The sequence below is a fragment of the Calidris pugnax genome, unplaced genomic scaffold (assembly GCF_001431845.1).
Source record: "Calidris pugnax isolate Ruff unplaced genomic scaffold, ASM143184v1 scaffold141, whole genome shotgun sequence".
Classification (NCBI taxonomy): Eukaryota; Metazoa; Chordata; class Aves; order Charadriiformes; family Scolopacidae; genus Calidris; species Calidris pugnax.
The window spans coordinates 994,203-1,019,090 of NW_015090902.1; the positions used below are offsets into that span (position 1 = coordinate 994,203).

The following is a 24,888-nucleotide window of genomic DNA, read 5'->3' on the forward strand; positions in this document are numbered from 1 at the left end:
TAGGACTGAGGAACTATACTCTGGACAAGACAGAGGTAAGGCAAAGCAGAAACTGTTCCTTTAAAGCAAACAATTACCCAAGTCATTTTACTAAGAAAGCTGCTAGTCTTTGCATAAAGGACAAAGCTTGAATCCAGCCTGAGTATCAGATGGAAGTCTTTGATTTATGTTCAAGTGCTTTTAATGCTAAATAACACATGTAATAATAGTTTTTGAAATCCAAGCTATTTTGCAAATGTCTATAGGCTTTAATATTTTTCACATCTTGGACAGCAGAAAAGTCAAACCGGAAAAGCATCTCAATAGTCCAGCCACTTTAACATTGAAAAAAGTTTCCCAATGCACTGGCACACATTCCAAAGGAATTTTCTTGGCTTAAAAAAATCAAAATGGACTCCATTGTTTTCTTACTTAAAGCCAAAAACCTCGTGTAAGCACCACACGGTTTTGAAATTCTGACCAGCAGTTCCCGAGTGAATCAGGAGTTGAACTTACCCCTTGGAAAGCTCAGAGTCTTTGCTCCAAGCACTGAGCTCCTCCCCCTATCTACAGCCCAGTGCTACACACAAAGGTTTCACTGCTGCTAATCTCTAATGAGACTGAGTCAAATCAGCATAACATTTAAAGCCTTGGACTATTGAAAACGACTAGAAAAAAGAAGGAAGAGCAACCAGTCACCCATTTCTTTGCTGAAACAAGTACTATTTTAATAGCTGCATGTGAACAGACACTATCTGCTGATAAACCATTTCAAAAGACAAAACTAGCTCGACTTCCTTATATCATTAAATGCATAATGTTAAGTGATATTAATTACAGCTCAGTCTTGCCAATAGAAGGCTCACATAATTTTCCTGGTGAAGGAATATTTCATATAATCTTAAAGTAAGCATTGCCTGAGACTTCTGGAGTCAACATCTCAGTTTATACCAGGACATTAGCTAGTTTTTCCTTTGCACCCAGAGTATATTTCAAACACACGGCCAAGGCAAGAGAAAACAAAAGCTCAGAAGCAGCAGGTAAATCTTGGTAGGAGAAGAGCTTTGAACTGAAAGGCTCTTCTATTACACCCAACTTGGTTACTGGACCCAAGTATACCTAACCAAATAATTGGTATAATCTTCTGATTCTCGTGACCAAAACATTTGATATTTCTCAGCAGGCAGATTCAGATCTTTATCTTTGCCCTCAACAGAAGCGCAGATAACGAACATCCTTCCCTGTTTACAAACTTGGCAGTATTTCAAAACATGAAGCGGATACTCTAAGCAAACCTCTTTTTTTTTAACTTCAGCAATGAGAACAAAACCCACTCCTTAATAAAGGTTCCGTTGTACGTACGAAGCAATTAGCACAACTGCAGCCTAAGGAGATAGCCCAACAAAAGGGCTATAGGCAGAGCAGTAAGACTCTAAGACTAGTTAGAAAAAGCCCCAACTTTCAGATATACACATCCTTATTCAGAGCTCATGCACCTGAAAGCTTCTCTACTTTTCTCAGATAACCTGTAAGTAGTATAATAAAATTCTACTTTACAGCCTTTCCTAGCATTTATTTTACACGTAGTAGCTCCTAGCTAATCACCTTTATCTGCACGAAAAGAATGATTTCTTGGCAAAAGAAGAAATTGCAAGGGATTTCATGTTCAAAATCATGATTTATTGATGTATTTTTAATCATGTAGCTCCTTGCAAAGATACACTTCATAAATTATGGAACAAGTATAGTTCTTTCCGCAGCTTTCACATTTTAGTCCTCAAGTCCAGGTCAGTATTTTGAAACGAGATGTTCGAAGGTAAATTATGCAAAAAGGCTTTTAAAAACTACACTAAAAAGCTTCAGTCCTTTCGGAATCCAAGATACATATATAATAAGCAGCATTACAGTGTCTGCACTACACCCCCAAGCGATATATGCGGGAGAAGCAGCGTACAGCACCTGCACCAAACCCCAGGGGACACTTCATGAGTAGCAGCACACAGCAGCACCCCAACATCTACAGCAGCCTCAGAATGGATCGTAGTACAACAAATGCTCAAGGGGTTTACAGCATCTGTAGCAAGGTTAGAGGAAGGGTTGTAACACATTACAAGTCGTGTTCCAGTCAGCCCTGCTTGTGTTTCACCATCGCGCTATGACACTTCTCAGGCAGAGCCACACACCTCACAAACTCACCCTACAGTCCAAGAGAAGGACTCACATCCCTCTCCCCTTCATGCCCACCACATGGAGAAGGCAGGCTCCACTCAACTTCTTTCAAGATCTAACTCCATTTATGGCCAACTGACATCACTGCATTGGTGGGGATGGACCTCCGCCGTTACATTCTACACTTCACGCTTGCTTGCCCTTGATTGCTTTTAATTAAGGTTGATGTTGACAAAATGCCAGATCTTAGAGGCAAACAAAATAAGCTTAATTTAAAGAAAACATTTATTTGAAGTTCTTTTAAGTCACACAAGTTTAACAGATATAAGACAACTTTCTCCTCTTCACATTTCAAGCCTTCACCAGAGACCACACACGCTGTCCCACGGACAGCAAGATTTCCCTAGAACAATTTCTTTTGGACAAACCAGTGTCCAGGCAGATGAAGACTCACATTTCAAGCAGATTGATTTATAAAATCTGTTTTTTTTTAAAAAAAAAACAACCTCAACAAAACAATCATTCAAAACTTTGTTATCAAATTCTTGTCACAAAGTAAAAGTGTTTAATGTTCATAAGCTTGATCTCAAAATCCCAGCCATTCATAATCAAATAGAACATACTGCCTTCAAAAAATTCCCCAGGATTTTAAAACGTTCCAAATATATACACATTTATAACTTAAGTGCTCATTAGCTACAACCTTTTATTCATGCAAGAGTTGTGAGAGGAAAAGGTGTTTCTTAGAGCGGCTTTTCTGAAAATGCAGTAAAACTCTTCACTCGTGCAAAGAACAAAGGGGTGTACATTTTGTCAATGTCGAAGGTAGTGACAGCTGTCTCACCAGTGGATCTGCAAAGAGTATTGTACAAGTTAAATTAGACACAAGTTGCTGCTTAAGCCCCTCGATAAATCAATCATGCTCCATGGCACACCGTGTGCACCAAACTACAGCTGGAACGTAAGTGTCCTTCCTACTGCCTCGTTCTGAAAGCACTTGAATGTTGGTCGAATCCCACTATATAGAATACACTTCTATTTTAATATATCAAAGAAACCACTTTTCTCTTTCATTTTTATTATTAACCCCAGGGCTTGAAACAGCACAGAATGTAACTCAAGTCACCATATTAATACAGAAGTGAAAAATCCCCTTTTGTTTCTCTTAGAAGCCAGAACTCAGAACATAGAGTGACAGCAAAACCTTGTGTTTGCTAAACTTTAAGAAGAAGAAACCTAATTATTTCTGAGCATCAGTGAGAAAACACATACATTCTCCTAGCTGTGCTTTATACACCTCTTCATTCTACTTTCAAAAGGATACCACCGTATTGAGAGGTACGGCAGAGCCTGAGCAGTACAGAAACTTCATGCTGAAAAAATTGCCTGTCATATTGGCACTTCTTCATAAATTAGGTATGAAAATACTAGTTTTTGTAAAAGCAATTTTTCTGTTTATGGAAGTTACCTGTAGTCCCAACCACCAGTAATTTACTTTGTAGATTTGACATACTTACAGCTCAATAGCTGAGCTATGTCCCTGTAAAAACGCTGGATACAGAGATCAAGAAAACTGCAAGACAAGGCCTAAATCCACTAAATGCCAACATCAGACATCTGGACAGGCAACTTGCCAGTAATTTAGAAACGGGTGCAAGAAGAGTGGCCACAGCTCTTGTTTGGTCTGTGATCAGAGCAGCTGGTCCATGCCCATATTTCACTCTGCTGGATTATAATTGGTAAACGCTACAGCTCTCACACGATGGCTGCAGACATCTCTAGCACGTAGAGCCACACAGGAGAAGAAATATACCTTAATGAAAATATGTTTTCCATACCCCTATACTAGCACTGCACTAAGCCATTCAACCCTGAGGCAGTTCTGAAATCATTCAAACACAGTGCATAAACCCTTTAAATGACTAAAATACTGCTGTTCTACTACTTAGGAAATTTCCCATATCATTATAAAAAGTTACTAAAATCTTGGGATTTCTTAAAGTAAAAGTTCATTATGATCTATCAAATCAGGACCAGCTACTGTTTTCAGGACATTTTGTTAAAGTCTCACAGTCTTTATATCTTCGGTGCTTAGTACTGGCCTCATAAGTCTCAGTCTTTATATCTTCGGTGCTTAGTACTGGACAAATTAATGTCACCTGTGTTTCTGTAGTTAAGCATCCTTCTTTGATCTTATTCCCCATTTACTCACTTGTAAGTTATGTGACAAGAATGATGTATCCAGACAAGTTTGTTGAACCTCTGGCGCCCACTGGAGCACAACTGGAGTCCTACATGAAAGCTGTGATCTGTTTCTTGCACAGGAACACGGCGGAAATACCTGTATTTGTGGTAGTCAATTGGTTTCTGCACAAAGAGAAAAGGAAGTTTCATGACCAACAAAGAACACATGGTGCAACTGTTTCTGCTGAGGCCTAACTGTGAGGACAGACTCACATACTCTCATTAAACTCTCATATTTAAAAGTAAGTACCGGTATTCCTTGAAAATACATCAATTTAGATGTTAATTATGGAAGAAGTTTTCACAGAAAGTAAGGTTAAGTGTGGAGGACACCACCCAAACTATGCAAACTCGCTGTGAAGTGCTGTAACACTTCTAACTCTTCACAAGTTTCTCTTGACAGACACTTTGTTCACCTGAATTTTCTGTGATGTAAGTTGACCAAATAATTCAATTAACAAATACGGCTTATGTAGTTTTATTTAATGCTGTGGAACATAACTGCACACACTCAAAAACTGGTATCAGAAAATGACCTCTTCATCCTTCCCGTCTGTTAACAACGTTAACAAACTACTTAATAGCAGCACACAAGGCAATTAAGCCTAAGGGGGAGAACTGTTGCTCAAACATGAACCAGATATTTATCTCTCTTAATAAAAAGCTTATCACATATTTTGGGGGGGAAAATGTAAGATAAACCACCATGCTTATTTCTATTTTATTTTTTAATAATTTAAAACATGAAATAAATTTTTTAATTCTCTGGTGAAATGCAAATCTTCAGGTGTCTTATATTCAGTCTGAGAAAAAACTTACTAAAAAGACCCCTCTTTAAACTATTTTTCCTCTATTCTGTTTTGCTACCTACCTCTTCCTTTTTCTTCATGATTACAGCAAATACTTTGGTTTGATTGTCCGTTTCCTGGGAAAGGCGATAATGGCCAAGCAAGATTGCATCCGTTCTGGAAAGTTAAGAGGAGGATAGTGTCAAGGACATAAAGATACTCTTTGTCTCAAAAGAACGAAGAGAATGAAAAATGAAAAGATGACTGACTATATACTATAATCAAGGAAACTTTTTTTTTACTAAATTTGCATTTGCTCATTGATTATATGAAAAGATGAAAGCATTTTGGAAGGTTGTTTTTAATTTTCCCAGGTTGGACAGTAAAGATAAGTTAGTCAGTTTTGCCTAGCCTACTGCTAAATATTTTCAGACTTCTGGCGAACAGCTCAAACCTGTTCTGAAGCCACAAATGATTTTCTATATTTTTAAAAAGTTTCTGCAAACTTCAAAAAGAAATCAAACAATAATTTAGTCATATCGCACCAGAATCTCCACTTTACTTCAAACAGTCAAGGACGTGTGAGAAAGCAGTCAATAACAAAATAGTATCTTTAAATGGATTCTAAAACCACCAAGCTAATAGCATGTATCCTTCCATCTACTTCCTTTCACAGTTTAAAATCACATAACCCACAAAGGAAAACTAATTACAATATCAGGACCTTAAAATGAAAGGTATCTTTGCATAAAGACCCACCTTTTTTTGTAGTTCTCAAAAGAGAGCTATAAACATCTATAACACAACATAAATAACACTGTATTTTAAATCTTGCTTTGCTAAACCAGGATATAGAATATAAGACAAAAGTAAATAAAAAATGCCAGGTAAAAGCAAGGTGAAAACTGTAGAGCCAAATATTTCACTTCAATAACCTTGTATTTTTAGTCCGTAAGCGAGGAACTATGGACTGAGGATCTTCAGGAGTTGTTAGCATCATAACTTGACCATCTGGAAAGAATCTCAAATACCTGCAAAAATATAATAACACAACGCAAACCTAAAAAACATATTCTGTTTCTGTTTGTTTGGTGTTTTTTTTTTAAACACAGGATGTTTCTCAGAAGGATAGACACCTTAATAAGTAATAGGATTTGAAAACATATTTCTTCACACATACTATAACAGAAAAAGAAAGAGATCAGAAATCAAAAGCAAGTTTTGAGATTAAAAAATCAAGTTATGAAGAGTTTTGAAGGAGTGCAGAAGTTCAGGAGTTTTGTCACCTCTAATCAAAGCAAGAAGGCTACTCTGGAATCAAAACTGAACTCATGTAAGTTTCTCCATTCCTAGCACTGAGAAAAAAATGCAACAAAATCTTAATTACACTATCAGTACAGAACGGACAATGTTGTATTGACCTTTTTTTCAGGTTCTGGGATCTGATCAATTTGTACAGTACTCAGACAGTGTGCTGATGTTTGTGAGACTATAGAAATAGCCATGAGATTCAATGATTTCTCTTAACGGTTTCCAGCCTCAGGAGGGACAGCAGAATGGAACAATAAATGCCAGGAAACGCAGGACGAAGAACAGCAGAAACACAGGCCAAGGAAATAGATGGCAAGCTATTTACAGCAAATTGAAAAAGCCCAGCCTCTTGATTATTGACAATTGTTTACAAATAAATTAAAAGAGAATTCTTGTACAATCACTTGTTTTCCCTTTGCTAAAATGCAAATGTAAAGCAGAAGTGATTTGGGGAAAGAAATCTGTGGATGAGCATTAGTGTTGCTATTGTCTAAGTTTTATCCATGTGAAATGGTAGAACTGGGGATGAAATGCATTTCTAGCCCATCTTTAATTATCATTATAAATCCTATTTCTTAAGACCTATTCTCAAAAAATATGCATAGCTTTACACACTGTAGTAGTTCCACAGAGGAAAAGAATACTTAATGTTTGTGATGCGAAGGGCTGGATTTAAAGAACTTAAGAGAGAGAGGAACATTTCACTCACTCATTGTACTACAGTTCTACCTGTAATATTCCACTTGGTGCCACGCTCTATAGAAACCATCAAGAGATTGTTCTCCTTGGCGTATGTATTTTGTCTTGCTGATATAAACACCTGCAGGAAAGGAAGATGAAAGTATATAAACAAAAATTAAGTACATAAAATATTTAAGATTAAAAAACAAATAATCTGTAGCTTTTGAGTTTATTTTTGTAATTTAAATAGATCAAAGTTTTTATTTTTGTCCCTTGCACCCTTCCCTTCTCTTTACAGACATTCTACAGATTCAAAAGCCCAAACAAATTCATATTAGATGTAACACCAATGTCACAAACATAAAACCCATGGGATTGCTGCTGCCATGGTTCCATGAAGTAAAAAAAAAAATAATGCCCGTTTCCAAAAGCACATCTTACCATCAAATCGAACACGAGGCCTTTCCAGAAACATTTCCCTCCAAGAGGAATATGGAACAAGTTTATTGCAGCTCCTGCCCCATATTTTCAGACAGACTTGATGCCAGATTTCAGGATCTCTAGTGAAAATGAGAGAAAAGCAAACCCCGTAACTCTCCTGCAAACCTTACTCAGCTTTGCTATACAGAAGTAACACACTCCATTATTTAGTTTGGATGCAACTGAAAGAAACTTTCTTGAATAACAATAGCTCATACTTTGAAATGATTGACTAATTTACTTAATGCTGGAGCACTTCAAAGCCATTTCCTCCTCCCAGTAAAATTCAGGAACACAATACCAGCTTCAGCCAAGTACAGAACAACAACGTTGCAGCCCCCTGGCACTTCTCTGTGGCCATCCAAGGATGACAGCACGAGAGACTTTATTTTGGAGACTTTGCAACTCTGACTTTCGAACAAGGTAGAGCAAGTTAGACTTTCAGCAACATTTTTTACTACAGTGAAGTCCTCTATCTAACATACTGTTTAGCGGTGTATTAAAAAGCTGACTGGCACTGTGAGGAGCATAACATGAAAACTGCCATGGGAAGAAAAAGTACTACACAGTCCTACATCTACAATTTAGCAGCCTAAAGCAAAAAAAAAAACCCAAAACCAATCACTTTTCTAACACAGGCAATCTTGCTCTATGGATTTATTATCCACCTCTACATACTGTTTACACATGTTCAAGCATAAAGCTCTTTTTAATTCCTTAGAGCAGAAAGAAGCCTAACTCTAGATAAGTTATCTACAATACCTGGCGCAAATGTAAAATCCTCGACAAACAAGAGCTAATTGCTCTAATGATCTTAGGTCCAAGTCACTCGAAACCACCCATCGGAAAATGTACATGAGCACTTCCATAGGCAACACTGCCAAGAGAAAAGAAACCCTTGTTAGATGATAACCTGTAAATCAAGAGCTTACAACCTTACTCCAGGTTTGACCACTACTGAAGTTCTGACTTTCCATAAAGAATCCTACTTTTTCATATTTTAGTCAGCTGCCAGGAAACAAACAAACAAAAAAATCTTTAATTTTAAAAGTCTCTATGTATTAGAAAAAAGTCACATAGAGTGTGAGAAACACCGACTCACATCTTAGAATTTAAAGAGGACAAAGTCACCGAAGCAAAGGTTAAAAAAAAATAATTTATTAATATGAAACAGCGCTGAATCGGGTGCACCAAAAATAGATGCACGATGATCTTTTAGCTTTCAGGTATAAAATACCTTTATCCCGGCCGCTTGAGTCCCTGTCTCTCTTCTCATTGGCTGAGAAGTTGGAGCTCACATTCTTCCCGACCGCTTGACCTATTACAGGTTTATTTTGCACTTTTTCCCATATAAGGCACACACACACCTATTCTCCGAAATCATCCTCCTAAACACGCCTTTGCTTAGTTGATTATGCTACACATTATTTCAAAGTCTCTGCTACTATCTACTTGGCAGATTTACCAGACTGGTTTCTTTGGCCTTATTGATACTCCCCTACCCTTTGGGTTTTTGTGTTGAAGGCCATGTTCCAGTTTGTTTCTCTTCACCTAGATAACGCTCTGCGAACAAGGATCCTTTGATAGACCAAGGGCATTTTTGGGGATTAATTGGATACAATTTATTAGACTCTACTATTACTAAGGCTTCTTTGTTAGTATTATCACACTAACAATGATACATTAATAAGCTGAAGCAAAACTTAGCTTATTTCCCACATAGAGGAAGAACAAAAATCGTATTGAACACGCATTAGGATAAAAGTGCCTGACAGGATAAAACACAGTTTTAGACCGCAAATATCCACAGCTGTGAGGTGTAATACCAAAAATTCCACATACACATTGCACATCCACAGTGCCTGCAAAGCAGTATTTTCTTCAAACTGACCTAGAGTGTACCGTTACCTGTGCATGACAAGCTACAGAAGCTCAGGTGAGGTTCAGTGTTGGGTAGGAGGTCCTAAGAACAACCTATCCACTACGAAACCGGTACGACATCACTCTGTATTTTGTGGTACAGGTGCAGTGATTGAAAATGGTATCACACAGCACTGCTGTGGTGAACGACAGTGATGAGATAATGACAGAATCCTCATCAAAGCTCCGCAGGATCATGTAGTAATTTTCCTAGCATTAAAAATTCAGTGAGAAGGCCCTGGGAAATTAAGCCAAAACTCTTTCTAATAACTTTCTGCCTCCCGAAGTTTTCTCTGTTGTTTCAGTTGTGTATAATCTTGTTTACTAATCTTACAGCATCAGGAATTACACTTCATTTATTTTCAACTACTGCTCCTTTCCAGAGCCTATGGCTTGACCTGTATCACTACATGCACCTAACACTTGATGAGTTCAGTTAGTAAAACTGCTTTGGGTTCAAACGGAAAAAATAGTCGAGTGGCACAAAGGTACATTAAACAGTAACTAGCTGTAAATGCCATGGTAGAGGTTGCAATTTAACAGGATTCTGATTTTTAGTTAAAAAATAGTGTTACTGCACTCACACAAATCCAATGAGACTGTTTTTGCTATAAAATTTGATGAAACTTCAGTTTCACATTTCAGAATACTAACATGATAAAAAGTACATATGTGTCACCAGTTTCTGCATTCATTTAACACACATCTCGTTTCACGAATCTGACTTAATTCTATGTTTTATTATTGAGAAGTCATAAATTTGTTATATTGTCTGTATTTATTTCCAACCATTAAATTAAACACAAACAAAAGTTGTGCAGATGTGTTTATTGCTACAAGGTACAAAACAGTCTGGCAATTTAGGAGTGCTTTGGTATGTGAACTCCTAGTGTCTTAGAGAACAGGAGATACAAAGCCTTAAAAATCTGCTACTAGTGCTAACAGGTACACATCTTCCATTCTGACAGTCACCAGTCGCCAAAGCCTTCGATTATCTATCTCACTATCCATGTTTCTAAGTTTCCAGTGAACTAGGGATTGTTAAAACACTTTGCTTCAGATACTGAGCACGCGTGTAGGACAAATATTATAGTACTTCCTGTGAAGAATGCCATCTTGGTCCTAACCCTTACTTGGCTAAAAGGCAAAAAAACCCACTCCTATGATAAATTGCTCCTATACTAGGGAAGGGAAGTAAATACATTCAGTGTGGCAGTTACATTCCAGAGGTCTCATCCTGTCCTGTACTAAGGTTTAACTAGTATTCTAAGATTATGAATATCGATCGAATGTAAAATATAAATACAGGAAACCAATTCAGCCAAATCCATTGCCTCATATTGTTTCAGTTTTCCTTGGGCTGCTGAGGGCTGCCATTATTGTACTGCTGTGATGACCAAGAGGCATCCCTTCCAGCCTACTAACTTCTGAAGCAGACATCAGGACTGTCACAGTTTTCACTCTGCTATAAAAGAGTCAGTAAACGAGATACTGTAGCACAGGACTGGCAGGAAGGCAGAAAATAAAACTAGAAAGAGACTTAAGATTGCTGCTCAAAAGAGACATCTCCTGAGATCACTTTATAGTAATGTCTACAACATCTTGACTTTACTGGCAAAAAATGAAAAGATGCTTTCCCAAGTGTACAACGCCACAGTTGTTAAAATTAAATGAAAAACAAATCCTGTTTTCTTTATGTTTTGATTTGAACAGCTTGCTACATTTGCTTTATTTTCCTTCCTTGAGCAGAACAGAGGAGATCAGGCCAAGATTTCCAAGAGCAACTGACAATTTGGGATGCAAAACACACACGCTTTAGTGGCATCTGATTCTTTTAAGAGAGTTCATAGATTATACACACTCTCTACAATTTAGATCTCATAAGGAAGTGTCAGGATGACTATCCTAGACCTGAAGCACTGAAAATGATTAACCTTCAAAAGCCTTTCTAGCTATGTCACATAGTCTTGCTGAACCTGAAAACATTATTTGTTGTAAAAAGCTGATACAGAATCAGACAAAACCAGGAAATGCAAAGATGCATATTCTTCACAGAACAATTGTCTCTTATTCACACTTAAGAATTGTTATAAAAATTTGCAAAACAAAAAAAAACCAACCTACATTTCACTTTTTCAAACATCAACTGGAAGGAAAATTGGGATGCAATTACTTCAGCAAGTCAGTTTCTAGAAGTTGCTGCTTTTAACTATGACTCTGATCCTGAAAAATTCTACTTAGTAGCAGTATTACATGGAAAAGCTTCTGCGATAAAGGCAAAATCATGTATGAGAAAAAGATCCATTTGGCTCATTGATGATCTTTTTTCCTTCAATCTAACTATAAATTAAATAAAAAGATACTGTGTACATTTCTTTATAAAGGTGGCTTTAGAATGACATAGACAAATGTTTTAATAAAGTTAGAGTGAAAAATCTCTCTATATTGTGCCTCTTAACTCTTACAGTGTATCTTATGTCATACCTGAGATATGGGTCTGGCTGACATCAACCTCAGGCTGACAAAGTTTGACTGAAGATTCCTGAAGAGCTAACTGCTGCTGGAATTCCGACAGGAGATCAGCCATTTGGTCATCCTCTTTGTTATCCTCAACGCTGGAAAAGGGGGAATGCCAACACTGTGATACTGGACAAAACATACCAACGGACGTTCGTATCCTGGCATCAATCTGCTGTCTTACCCTCATTCAATATAGTTGTTTCTGGAATGTTTTTAAGCAGTGAATTTGGAAGCTCTGTGTCACAAGCTCGTCCTCACTATGCTACCTGAGCTACAGAAGTTTTGGCCCTAACCTGAATCCTGGCCTCAACTCAGGTCAGCCTTAAGGTGCTACACATTTGGTGTGCTGAGGCTAGTGGTGTTTGGATGCTCGCCACGATCAAAGTCTAGACTACTCAGATTACGATCTACGAGCTTCCAAATGTGTTGCTCTACTTATTGGAAATGTTCCCATATGGCTGCATGAGGCAGCACAAGAAGAGTAATATACTCCCATCCTTAACTACGATGCTTATTCCATGGTACAAAGCTTTTACTAATCGATATTTTTGCCATCTCCAGTTTTCTAGATGATCCTAAAGGCGTAACTCATAAATCTGAAGATCAGAAGTCAACAGTCAACAGTAATAAAGTGACTGATGTTTTCTTCCTTTCTTCCTTTTTTTAAGTAACAACTATTTGTAACCCTTCCACTTGAGTTTAACCAGCTCTAAACAAGCCTGTGACCTTCTTTCAACAACAGTATAGAAAAGTCCTCCTTGGACTAATGCACCTGTAAACTTTCTCTGAAGCAGTCTGTTCGAATGAAAGCAGACAAGTTTTCCAAATGTTAGAGACCTACGACTGCATGTCACAGTAGAGCATTCACATGCTTTAGAAATAAAATTTCAGGTTTCAGTACTCTTATGTGTAGGACAAATATTATAGTACTTCCTGTGAAGAATGCCATCTTGGTCCTAACCCTTACTTGGCTAAAAGGCAAAAAAACCCACTCCTATGATAAATTGCTCCTATACTAGGGAAGGGAAGTAAATACATTCAGTGTGGCAGTTACATTCCAGAGGTCTCATCCTGTCCTGTACTAAGGTTTAACTAGTATTCTAAGATTATGAATATCGATCGAATGTAAAATATAAATACAGGAAACCAATTCAGCCAAATCCATTGCCTCATATTGTTTCAGTTTTCCTTGGGCTGCTGAGGGCTGCCATTATTGTACTGCTGTGATGACCAAGAGGCATCCCTTCCAGCCTACTAACTTCTGAAGCAGACATCAGGACTGTCACAGTTTTCACTCTGCTATAAAAGAGTCAGTAAACGAGATACTGTAGCACAGGACTGGCAGGAAGGCAGAAAATAAAACTAGAAAGAGACTTAAGATTGCTGCTCAAAAGAGACATCTCCTGAGATCACTTTATAGTAATGTCTACAACATCTTGACTTTACTGGCAAAAAATGAAAAGATGCTTTCCCAAGTGTACAACGCCACAGTTGTTAAAATTAAATGAAAAACAAATCCTGTTTTCTTTATGTTTTGATTTGAACAGCTTGCTACATTTGCTTTATTTTCCTTCCTTGAGCAGAACAGAGGAGATCAGGCCAAGATTTCCAAGAGCAACTGACAATTTGGGATGCAAAACACACACGCTTTAGTGGCATCTGATTCTTTTAAGAGAGTTCATAGATTATACACACTCTCTACAATTTAGATCTCATAAGGAAGTGTCAGGATGACTATCCTAGACCTGAAGCACTGAAAATGATTAACCTTCAAAAGCCTTTCTAGCTATGTCACATAGTCTTGCTGAACCTGAAAACATTATTTGTTGTAAAAAGCTGATACAGAATCAGACAAAACCAGGAAATGCAAAGATGCATATTCTTCACAGAACAATTGTCTCTTATTCACACTTAAGAATTGTTATAAAAATTTGCAAAACAAAAAAAAACCAACCTACATTTCACTTTTTCAAACATCAACTGGAAGGAAAATTGGGATGCAATTACTTCAGCAAGTCAGTTTCTAGAAGTTGCTGCTTTTAACTATGACTCTGATCCTGAAAAATTCTACTTAGTAGCAGTATTACATGGAAAAGCTTCTGCGATAAAGGCAAAATCATGTATGAGAAAAAGATCCATTTGGCTCATTGATGATCTTTTTTCCTTCAATCTAACTATAAATTAAATAAAAAGATACTGTGTACATTTCTTTATAAAGGTGGCTTTAGAATGACATAGACAAATGTTTTAATAAAGTTAGAGTGAAAAATCTCTCTTTATTGTGCCTCTTAACTCTTACAGTGTATCTTACGTCATACCTGAGATATGGGTCTGGCTGACATCAACCTCAGGCTGACAAAGTTTGACTGAAGATTCCTGAAGAGCTAACTGCTGCTGGAATTCCGACAGGAGATCAGCCATTTGGTCATCCTCTTTGTTATCCTCAACGCTGGAAAAGGGGGAATGCCAACACTGTGATACTGGACAAAACATACCAACGGACGTTCGTATCCTGGCATCAATCTGCTGTCTTACCCTCATTCAATATAGTTGTTTCTGGAATGTTTTTAAGCAGTGAATTTGGAAGCTCTGTGTCACAAGCTCGTCCTCACTATGCTACCTGAGCTACAGAAGTTTTGGCCCTAACCTGAATCCTGGCCTCAACTCAGGTCAGCCTTAAGGTGCTACACATTTGGTGTGCTGAGGCTAGTGGTGTTTGGATGCTCGCCACGATCAAAGTCTAGACTACTCAGATTACGATCTACGAGCTTCCAAATGTGTTGCTCTACTTATTGGAAATGTTCCCATATGGCTGCATGAGGCAGCACAAGAAGAGTAATATACTCCCATCCTTAACTACGATGCTTATTCCATGGTACAAAGCTTTTACTAATCGATATTTTTGCCATCTCCAGTTTTCTAGATGATCCTAAAGGCGTAACTCATAAATCTGAAGATCAGAAGTCAACAGTCAACAGTAATAAAGTGACTGATGTTTTCTTCCTTTCTTCCTTTTTTTAAGTAACAACTATTTGTAACCCTTCCACTTGAGTTTAACCAGCTCTAAACAAGCCTGTGACCTTCTTTCAACAACAGTATAGAAAAGTCCTCCTTGGACTAATGCACCTGTAAACTTTCTCTGAAGCAGTCTGTTCGAATGAAAGCAGACAAGTTTTCCAAATGTTAGAGACCTACGACTGCATGTCACAGTAGAGCATTCACATGCTTTAGAAATAAAATTTCAGGTTTCAGTACTCTTATGCACTTAATTAGTAAATTTTCATACTTACCACCTCTTTCCAACTCCATCACCGTCTGGGGACCGCGTATAGGTGATCTTAAACTCTATGTCAGGTACCAGCTGCATGGCCAGACGATAAAACTTGATGGCTGAAAATAAAGGTTTAATGTTTAAAGATGTCTGATGCCTATACTAGCTTATCAAAGCAAAGACTTTTTTTCTCAAGAGAGATGGCTGCTGCTAAAAGCACTAAACAGGTGGAAAATGCGTTTTCCTAGTAATTTAATCTAAACTGATTCGGTTTAAATTCAATGAGAGGCAAGTAAGCACTGATCTTCTAAACCACAAACTTCATGTACTCTTTCAGAATAAAGAGCTCTCTCAGATGCAGATTTACCTTAACCACTACTAATTCAGTTATGGAGTACAATATTTTACATCAAAACATTAAAAAGTCCTGATTTCATTTGTTGCCCAGCACTTACAAAGTTTTCTCAACAAGCTGCAGATTTTAGGCATTATATTCGTAAGTAACCACGAAGAATGTAACAAGAGAATTTAAAAAATGATGCAGGTACCTGGTGTAGCCCGGACAGTCATTCAGACATCCGTAATATTAAAAAGGTGGAAAAGGTCAACTAAATATTGTACTTTTTAAACATCAACAATAGACACCAAGTAAATTTTCCTGTGGCAAACCCCTGAAAACTAGAGAAGGCACAGAAGCAAGCCACTGTAAATCTGAGGGTGAGGAACCTGACTGGAGGAAAGCAGCCTTTTCAAAAAGCTCTGTAGCAAGCACAGGACTACGGGGCATGAAGGAAAAACTGACAGGGCTTCTTCTAGCACACAGCAAAAGCACCTCTGCCTTTCACACTCCGAAGATGCTACAAACACTGATGAGAGAAACAGGCCCAAGGATATCCCCCTGTGGGGAGGAATGGTGATATTTAAGGTATTTAAGGATGGTATTTAAGCTGCTGAATGTCTGTCTTCTGAGTGAACTCTGCAGATCCTTCTTAATTTATGTGGATTCATTGTATGTACATACAGCCTGTTTTAATGCCTTTATTAAGATCATGTATGTATTTCTATGCCTCTCTGCATTCTCACGTGGTGATACCAAGGCCAGAGGGCAACTCTCCCTCAGTTTGAACCCTTAAAAACAAAACAAAAACCCAAAATAAAACATCAGTGAGTTTGAAGCTCAGAATTTGACACTTTAGTGAGTCTGAGAAGCCGGAGTGTGGGATAAATAAGTGTCTCTATTTCCTTGAGTTCATGTCAGGGACAGGGATCATCAAAGAGTATCCTTTGGCTGGTGAGGAGGAAGAGTGCCAGCAGCCAGCTAAACAGAGAGCAGTCTCAACTTTAGCATTTAATCTTGCAGCAAGGCCTGTACTGTACTTAAACAGGAACATGCTACTGCACATAACTGTCTCACAAACGGCAGGTATCAGCAGATTTCAGAAGCAGACTGAAATGTCACTTGGGATTCTGGTGGCCTGAGCCAGGTCACCAGATAAAACTGTGGTGTGAAAACAGATGTCCCAACACGTGCTCAGCAATATATCTGTGTCTGCTGTAGGACCGTGTCTCTAAGGTCTCATACGGATGTACGTGTAGAAACAGTTTTGGTTTGTTTCTTTAAGTCTTAAATCAAATTAAACTGAGAAAGGATGTGTTCATACTCATGCAATCCAGAAGCCTAAAACACCCTTGTGAATGCAACTCTGTTAGATGCAACTTCTCTACTGCTATGTTTAACATAGAAGGAGCGCACTCAAGCAGATGAAGCTATAGCTTTCATTTTATAGACACAAAGCTTAAACAGATGGCTTTCCTCGCATTATTTTATTTACTTGTAAACTGTTGGTATGAAAGAACCTTCACAATCTACTGCACAATTTCCTAAATGGTAGATTACATATCAGATTTAGTTCTGACGTCTTTTTTTACTGCACATTTAATTCTCTACATAACACAGAAAGTACCTTAGCCTAAAGTAATTTTGCCCCATAAAAACATGTAATAAATTAGATAATGAATCAACTAATTTTATTACCTATTGGGGATACATATTTCTGTCAGTTTGTTGAGATCTGGAACAACAGCCAGAAATCCCTTGTAAGGGAAGGAAAACTCCCATGGTGGAAATAGAAATTTTGTATTCAACAAGTGGCTGAGTTCAGAAGCTTCCAGAGTGCTCTCAGTTTTGCATATCCTGCCATATTTTGCACCTGCACTTTAAGCAAAGTGGCTAAAACCTCTAACGGATGAGCCGGATGGCACAAACGTTCTGTGTGCCTTTTTTTTTAATGAAAGAAACAGAAAACTTGGTGTAATAATTGAGTCATCAGTTATTGCCTGGTATCTCAGGACCTACAGGACTTGAAGTTAGGATGGGCTTCTTACTCTACATATTCTGAAAGCTAAATATGAGGAAGAAAACTTTGAACTTCCATTTTTGCTAGTCCTGCTAGCAAGAGGGCAAGCAAGCTAAGCATCTTAATTATTTATGGCCAACCTCATACAATGAGACTGACAGATTGAAACATTCCCTTCAGGAGTTCTTAAAGAAGCTATCTTAGCCTGCTGTATAAACTGAAAAAAACCTCAAACAAGCAACCCAAAACAAACAAACAACAAACCATTCTATGGGTTAAATAGTTCTGCTCAAAGTGGAATGAAAAAAACTATAAGCCCAGGAAATATGGTATATTGCCTTGCTTAATTACTGTTACGAAAGTCACATAAAGAAGCACGCTATATGTAGAAACAATCCAGCACTTTATTAAGTTGCTAGATTTCAAAACACTGTCGTTTTGTCTAAAAGCTAGAAATTCTTTCCTTGATCTCACTTTAGCTTCATCTCAACCTTAGAACTGTGATATGATGGTTCCTTTTATAGCAAGTTTGTTTGCTTATGCAAATAATTCAGCTCTCAAATTACTATGAGCCTGCAGTTTAAGTTCACTGGCATCATGCAGTCTTGCACAATAAATCAGTGTTAGATTCCTCTGCAATAAGAGTGTTCATCGTAGACTTCTTCATTACCTTCGTAAAGGGCCCCATTTTGTTCTTCTTCCACAGCCTTCAGAAAAAGCTCTTTTGCCTGCACAATAAATTACACAGAATACCTCTTAAATTCCTCTCAAATACAACTGCATTGCCATTTGACTTAGAATTATTTTTCATCTTACCTACTGTACCTTGTGAAGGAGGTGAATAAAACAGTTCCACAGTTAGAGTGAGAAGACATATTCATGTGCTACAACCCATAACTTAAAAACTCCCCATGTTCCTGCTGCTTGCCCCTTACCTACAGTCTTTCAGAAAGCAGACTGGGAAGGTGCCAGAATAAAGCCAAGAATAAAAAATAGAAAATCGGTGCAGGATTATGGAAAGACCTTAGTATGGAGAAAACAGGTTAATCACCTCTGTTGTTCCTCTAGATTAAATTTAGCTTTTAGGATAATTATACTGCAATAATAAAACACAAAAAAAACCCCAAAATTATATGTCTATTTTTTTGTACCTTTTCTTCTTTTGCTATCTCCTGTTTCACTCTGGCATCTACAGACTTTACTCCAGGTCCTCTTGAAGAAGCTCTGCATGGCAGAGGTTCCAACCCACTAGAACTCACACCTGGGGCAAGCTCAAACATCCACTGAGCTCTGAACATCTGGAGCTCTGCCTAAAAAAATCCAATTAAGTCTGATTTAGTATCACATATTCAGACAGAATCTTCTGAGGAGAAATTATAAAGTACAAGCACAAAAAGGAATTTCAAGACGACACGTTACATTTCCAAGTCTTAAATGGTTTCAGTGAGTTTAGACACAAAGAGTTAGCAATTGGTTTACAGTAATTTTTTTAATTGCACAAGTACTTGTACAATTTCATTCAATAATGTAAGTGCTTTAATCTGGGCTGTTCAGGTCAGAAGAAAAAATGACATTTCAATAAGTGGTTGTTAGTACCGTGACTATGACCTAAGACTCCATTGAAAAATATTCTTTCTAGATATGGTGTTTGTTCTTGTTTATGCAGACTTATCTTAAGCAAGTCAATTAGCTCTTGAAATTAAAATTTAGAAAACCTAATTTTTTGTACACAAGCATACTAAGCTTGATGACAATCAATAATGTAAGTGCTTTAATCTGGGCTGTTCAGGTCAGAAGAAAAAATGACATTTCAATAAGTGGTTGTCAGTACTGTGACTATGACCTAAGACTCCATTGAAAAGTATTCTTTCTAGACATGGTGTTTGTTCTAAGTAAGTCAATTAGCTCTTGAAATTAAAAATTAGAAAACCTAATTTTTTGCACACAAGCATACTAAGCTTGATGACAATCAAGGCTGCCATTTATGTAACATATAAATAAGACCTTACACTCCTTTCTCTCTTAAAATGAAAGGACTATGCTCTGTGAAACAAGACAAGTTGTAATTCTTGCCATGCATTTTTTTTAGCATCTTTGAAGTTACACTTTACACGTCTCTTGCAATCATCATGACTTCTGGGGAGCAACTACACCAAAATCTAGTATCGTAACAGAACACATTTTTCTATCAGACTGCTTTTATCAACTTTCTGCTCCAGAAGAGAGTGACAACTTAAACTGGAATTTGATCCACACAGCAACAGCTGTCCAATTTCTACAGTTCTTCAAACTCCAAACCTGCCACAAACTTTCTTTTCAACTACACTGATAACTGAAGATTGAACTTAACATTTGAAACACCATGCATAATTTACCTGTTTCACTTTTGGAGGGGCAGGCAGATTAAGCATGTGTCAGATCAGCAAACGTGTGGTAACTAAATGAGTGTAAGTAATGCAGCTTAAATCACAGCAGTACTATGTTTGTAAAAAAACCACTAGTATGAGAGACATACCTGAAGATTTGCTTCACCGGATCTTTCATTGTCATCGGTTCTTACCAAATCAGAGTGACAATCTTCTTCAGCTTCTGCCTAGTAGAGACCAGTCAGATGTGATTATAGAGTCTGTGTAAGTCCCTACAGCACATTCACAACGCACAACTGTCATGGACACTCATTTAAAAGAAAAAATAAGCATACTCCTCTTTTCCCCATTCTACCCACATACCAATCTTTTGATGATAAAAATTAATCTTAAAATTACTGGTATCGTTTGCACATCCCTATTAACCCACCAAAGTTGGGTTTGGCATTTCAGTCACATCAATCCAACAGAGATCTACAATGATAACTGAAGACTGAACTTAACATTTGAAACACGATGCATAATTTACCTGTTTCACTTTTGGAGGGGCAGGCAGATTAAGCATGTGTCAGATCAACAAACGTGTGGTAACTAAATGAGCATAAGTAATGCAGCTTAAATCACAGCAGTACTATGTTTGTAAAAAAACCCACTAGTATGAGAGACATACCTGAAGATTTGCTTCACCGGATCTTTCATTGTCATCGGTTCTTACCAAATCAGAGTGACAATCTTCTTCAGCTTCTGCCTAGTAGAGACCAGTCAGATGTGATTATAGAGTCTGTGTAAGTCCCTACAGCACATTCACAACGCACAACTGTCATGGACACTCATTTAAAAGAAAAAATAAGCATACTCCTCTTTTCCCCATTCTACCCACATACCAATCTTTTGATGATAAAAATTAATCTTAAAATTACTGGTATCGTTTGCACATCCCTATTAACCCACCAAAGTTGGGTTTGGCATTTCAGTCACATCAATCCAACAGAGATTAGTTCTGTATCACTTGGAGGCTTACATGCATCAGTATGCTGCCATAATACCTGGACAGATACACTCAGTGTCTAAGTCAAAGCATAAACCAAAGCTTCAGTATTAAACACTACCATGCTTCAGCACAAGAAATGAAAAGGTAATCACCACCTTCTCATTATAAAGATAACCAGTAGTTTTCATTTGTTTAATATTTACAAAAGCACAAAAAAGACTAGTGCTTTGAGTAACGATACTTTATGAAAATTATGGGACAGTGTGGGCAATCTCAAAAACTACAGGTGAAACTAAACAAGAAATGTATTGTAAAAGAAAAGAGAAAGTTAGCATGAGAGCCTGACAGCTGGTTTTATTTACAGTACTGCTGTGAGACAGGATAAACAATTAAGACCTTAAACAAGACCTTTAACTGAACTTAACAGGGCTCTAGATAGGAGTTAAACAGCCTGTTTAAGAGCAAAACTTCAAAAGATGCAAATAAATTCTCATTGTGAAATATACTGAAATTTATGGAATCTATACGAAAACAAAGGAAAACTAATTTTGAACATCAGTGACCAGCCACTACAATGACAACAGCAGCAAGATGCCAGTAAGGAAAAAAACCCAAAGACTAAGACATTTGTTTAAAGCTCTTCCTGCAGCTGAAGCACTCCAGTTTTTCTACCATTCTGTGCTGAAATTCACATCTGTTTGGCAAGTACCTAATGCAAAATGAGATTATAAGAAGGCAAACCTGGCATTAAGATGACCACAACTAGTTTCAGAAGTATTATTTTCCACTCCTTCCTACTGTAAACAGCACTCAAAAGACTTCAAGGGACATTCTATCAGTGAGATTCTTCTGAGTTCTCGTAAAGAAATCTCTACCTCCTGCACACCTGAAGTGCAGAAATCAAAGTGTTCTTGTAGTCTGAAAATTAATAAAATTTTTATAGCATCTGGAAGTTCAGGATCAAACTACAGAATACTGGCAAACCTGATGCGAAGGCAACACTTAATCTCTGTCTTGGTGACAAGACCTCCCTGGAGTTCAGCGGTAGCCCTTGTCTCTGGTTTCCCCAAAGACCACAAACTCACTGGCTTGTCACCTGTAAATGTGTTTTCACCAATATCTCAGTCAATTAATCTTTTACAGTTGATACTGCAGACAGTGTCAGTTGGTTAAAGTAAACAGATGTTGCATTTGTTTCCACACTCTGATTTTAAGGCTGCACATCTTGAATTTCTCAGCGGAGAAAACAGGCAAGAACAGAACGCTCCAAAGCACCAGCAGCGTTAAATCTGAGCAAGAAGTAAACAACTTAGAAATTTCACTTTTTTTTTTATTCCAGAATTTGACTGCAGGCAGTCAATGTCCTATGAGTTACAGCAGGCCTATCACTTCATTTTAGCATCCAGGCATTACATCTACTGTGGCCAAAGAGAGACAACCTAGGAATGAGCTAGCACTGAAATGGATGTGTTGTTAAATGCATTATTCTGGCACTGGGCCGACACAAATAAGGCCCACCTCTGCCTGCGCAGAGGGCAAGGCTTCTGGTTTGCAGCTGAATTATGCCCAGTCAGCTCGCAGTCTGGGGCGAAAAAACCTGGTGTTATCTGCAAAATGCAGAGACTAGTAAAGTTATTTATAAACTAAATCAACACACACTATCTTCCTGTGCATAAAGGCACGCCCATTGAAACCTCTAACTCATGAAATCTGTAAATAAACTAATTTAAGAGTTAAAGTTATTTACAAAGTTATGAAGCTGGCTGAAGTTTACCTCTTGTTCAAAAACTTTTTGTTTCAGGAACCTGTTCAAGAGTCTTGATTTTCCTCCCCTCTGTTCAACTGCTCTGCTTCCTCATTTCTGAGTCACAGTCAGCCACAGTTCTGGACCAAATGCTTCCAAAATGTCACTGAATGCTCTTTAAAACTTAAGCGTGCTGTCAATCCAAACAAAAAATATACCATACTATGAAGACCGAGCCCACAGCCTAAGAGCTGTCCAAAACTATCATGAAGTTGATTACAACCAAAATTTTGACTTCCATCATTAGCTCCTCTATACAGAGTGTATGTTTGCTCTGGAGTCTCTCATATCAAAGGTTTATCTTCTGGCAGCAGCGGCAGCTTAAGTGACCATCCCTCTAAATTTACCAGTAAAGCAATTCATTCACATCGCTACTGCACGGCTAACTGGGGTGGAAAAGTGATCTCTATTAACAATCTTCCTGCTATCTCTGTGATCTGCTGAAACCCTATGGTTTTGCTAGAGCAAACGAGTAAAACACGGGTATCGCTGAAGCGAGGATCTTCACTAGCAGACAGCTCGTGAGATCACACCCAAAGCAGGTTGTAACTCGTGAAGATTGCATCCTTGTCCCCACTCTGCCAACACTTAAACCGTACTTATAGTTTCTGAACTTCACAGAATATTGTACTGTAACCACTCCTCAGCAGGTAAATATAGGCTGTTCATCTTTACGCTGCTGGCCTCCCTCCTGCTGCAAGTCAGCTGTCACACGGAACAGTGACTTTATCCTGCTTGAAAGTGAGACACCCTCAGCGTGTCATGATCAGCTCAAACGATTTTCCGTCAGAAAAACCGGTCGCCAGTCAAGCCACCAAAAGGTCAACATGTCACAAGTAAACATCAGAATTAGACTGTGACCTGTAAAAAGAAGTCAGCTGAGTCGATTTGATTCCAATTTGTTTGAAAAGCTTTAGAAATCATTTGCCAAATGCAAAACTAGTTTATTCGCACAGCTTAGTTCTAACTGTTTTGCAATCAATTAATTGCACGCTGATTTCCTCAGAGCACGGCAATCACCTACTAAACTGTCTGTCGTGGCAAGTCCTTTAATAGTTCAGATCTTTGTTTTGGCAAAATAAAGCCAGGATCAGGCACAGTTCAAAGGTGACTGTCACCAGTTGCACAGGGCTACAGGTGAACTGAACAGAACTGGAGGATCAGCAAGAACAACGCAGCGACCGACAGCCAACATCCTTCTCGGTTTTGTAAGAAAACGAGGAAGTTGCTCCATTTTTTCTGCCGGTGTGGCAGAAGCAACGGCGTTCAAAAATAAAAGAGTTTTAATCGTGGTGACGGAGCCCTGGAACAGGCTGCCCAGGGCGGTTGTGGAGTCCCCTTCTTTGGAGATTTTCAAGACCCGCCTGGATGCAGTCCTGAGTGGCATGATCTGACAAGCTCTGGGTGGTCCTGCTTTAGCAGGGGAGCTGGACTAGATGATCTCTATGGTCCCTTCCAACTCTTAAAATTCAGTGAAATTCAGTGGTGGCAAGGAGTTTTGAGAGCTCCCGAATGATGTCAATGGCTTAACGTTGACTGATCAAGTTCTCATCAATCACAGGTACCTGCATCCATGCTGAGGTGCGGTCTGGAAAGCAACGCTCAGCCAAGCAGCATTTCTGGCGTGGACAATGCCAAACTCAAGTAAGTGAAATACACGGAGCCCTCCACGTTTCCAGGTGACTTTATGCCACCCGTTTTTTGAGGGAAGGAAGAGAAAGGTGTAGGGGGGAGAGGGGGCCGGCTCCCCTGTAAGGACAGCGTGACACCCTGAGGTGTCCCTGCGGGTGGCCAGACCCCCTCCTCAATCCAGCAGCCCCCGCTCCTCAGCCCCGCACCCCCTGCGGGAAGGCTGGGACGGCGGCCAGGAGCGCGGCTCCCCTCCCACAGGCCTCACCCCGGTGCCCGGCGGCGGGCAGGGTAGGGCAGGGCCCGGGGGCCGCTCCTCCCGCCCGCCCCCCGGCCACACACCCCTTCCCGCCGCCACCGCCCCCCTCGGTCCCCACA

At 38.7% G+C, this 24,888-nt stretch overlaps 1 protein-coding gene across 1 annotated transcript; it reads right to left on the reverse strand.

The window, feature by feature from the left end:
• Window positions 1-1,637: 1,637 nt before the first annotated feature.
• FBXO9 (F-box protein 9) lies at window positions 1,638-19,030 on the reverse strand. The gene is made up of 11 exons (XM_014948955.1): window positions 18,872-19,030; window positions 18,391-18,448; window positions 15,383-15,482; window positions 14,411-14,541; window positions 8,415-8,529; window positions 7,614-7,732; window positions 7,221-7,311; window positions 6,116-6,211; window positions 5,264-5,357; window positions 4,361-4,515; window positions 1,638-3,000 (listed from the first exon to the last, which is right to left on the reverse strand). The coding sequence occupies exons 1-11, from the start codon at window positions 19,016-19,018 to the stop codon at window positions 2,892-2,894; spliced, it is 1,215 nt and encodes a 404-aa protein (XP_014804441.1). The 5' UTR covers window positions 19,019-19,030; the 3' UTR covers window positions 1,638-2,891.
• Between the last annotated feature and the right edge of the window lie 5,858 nt (window positions 19,031-24,888).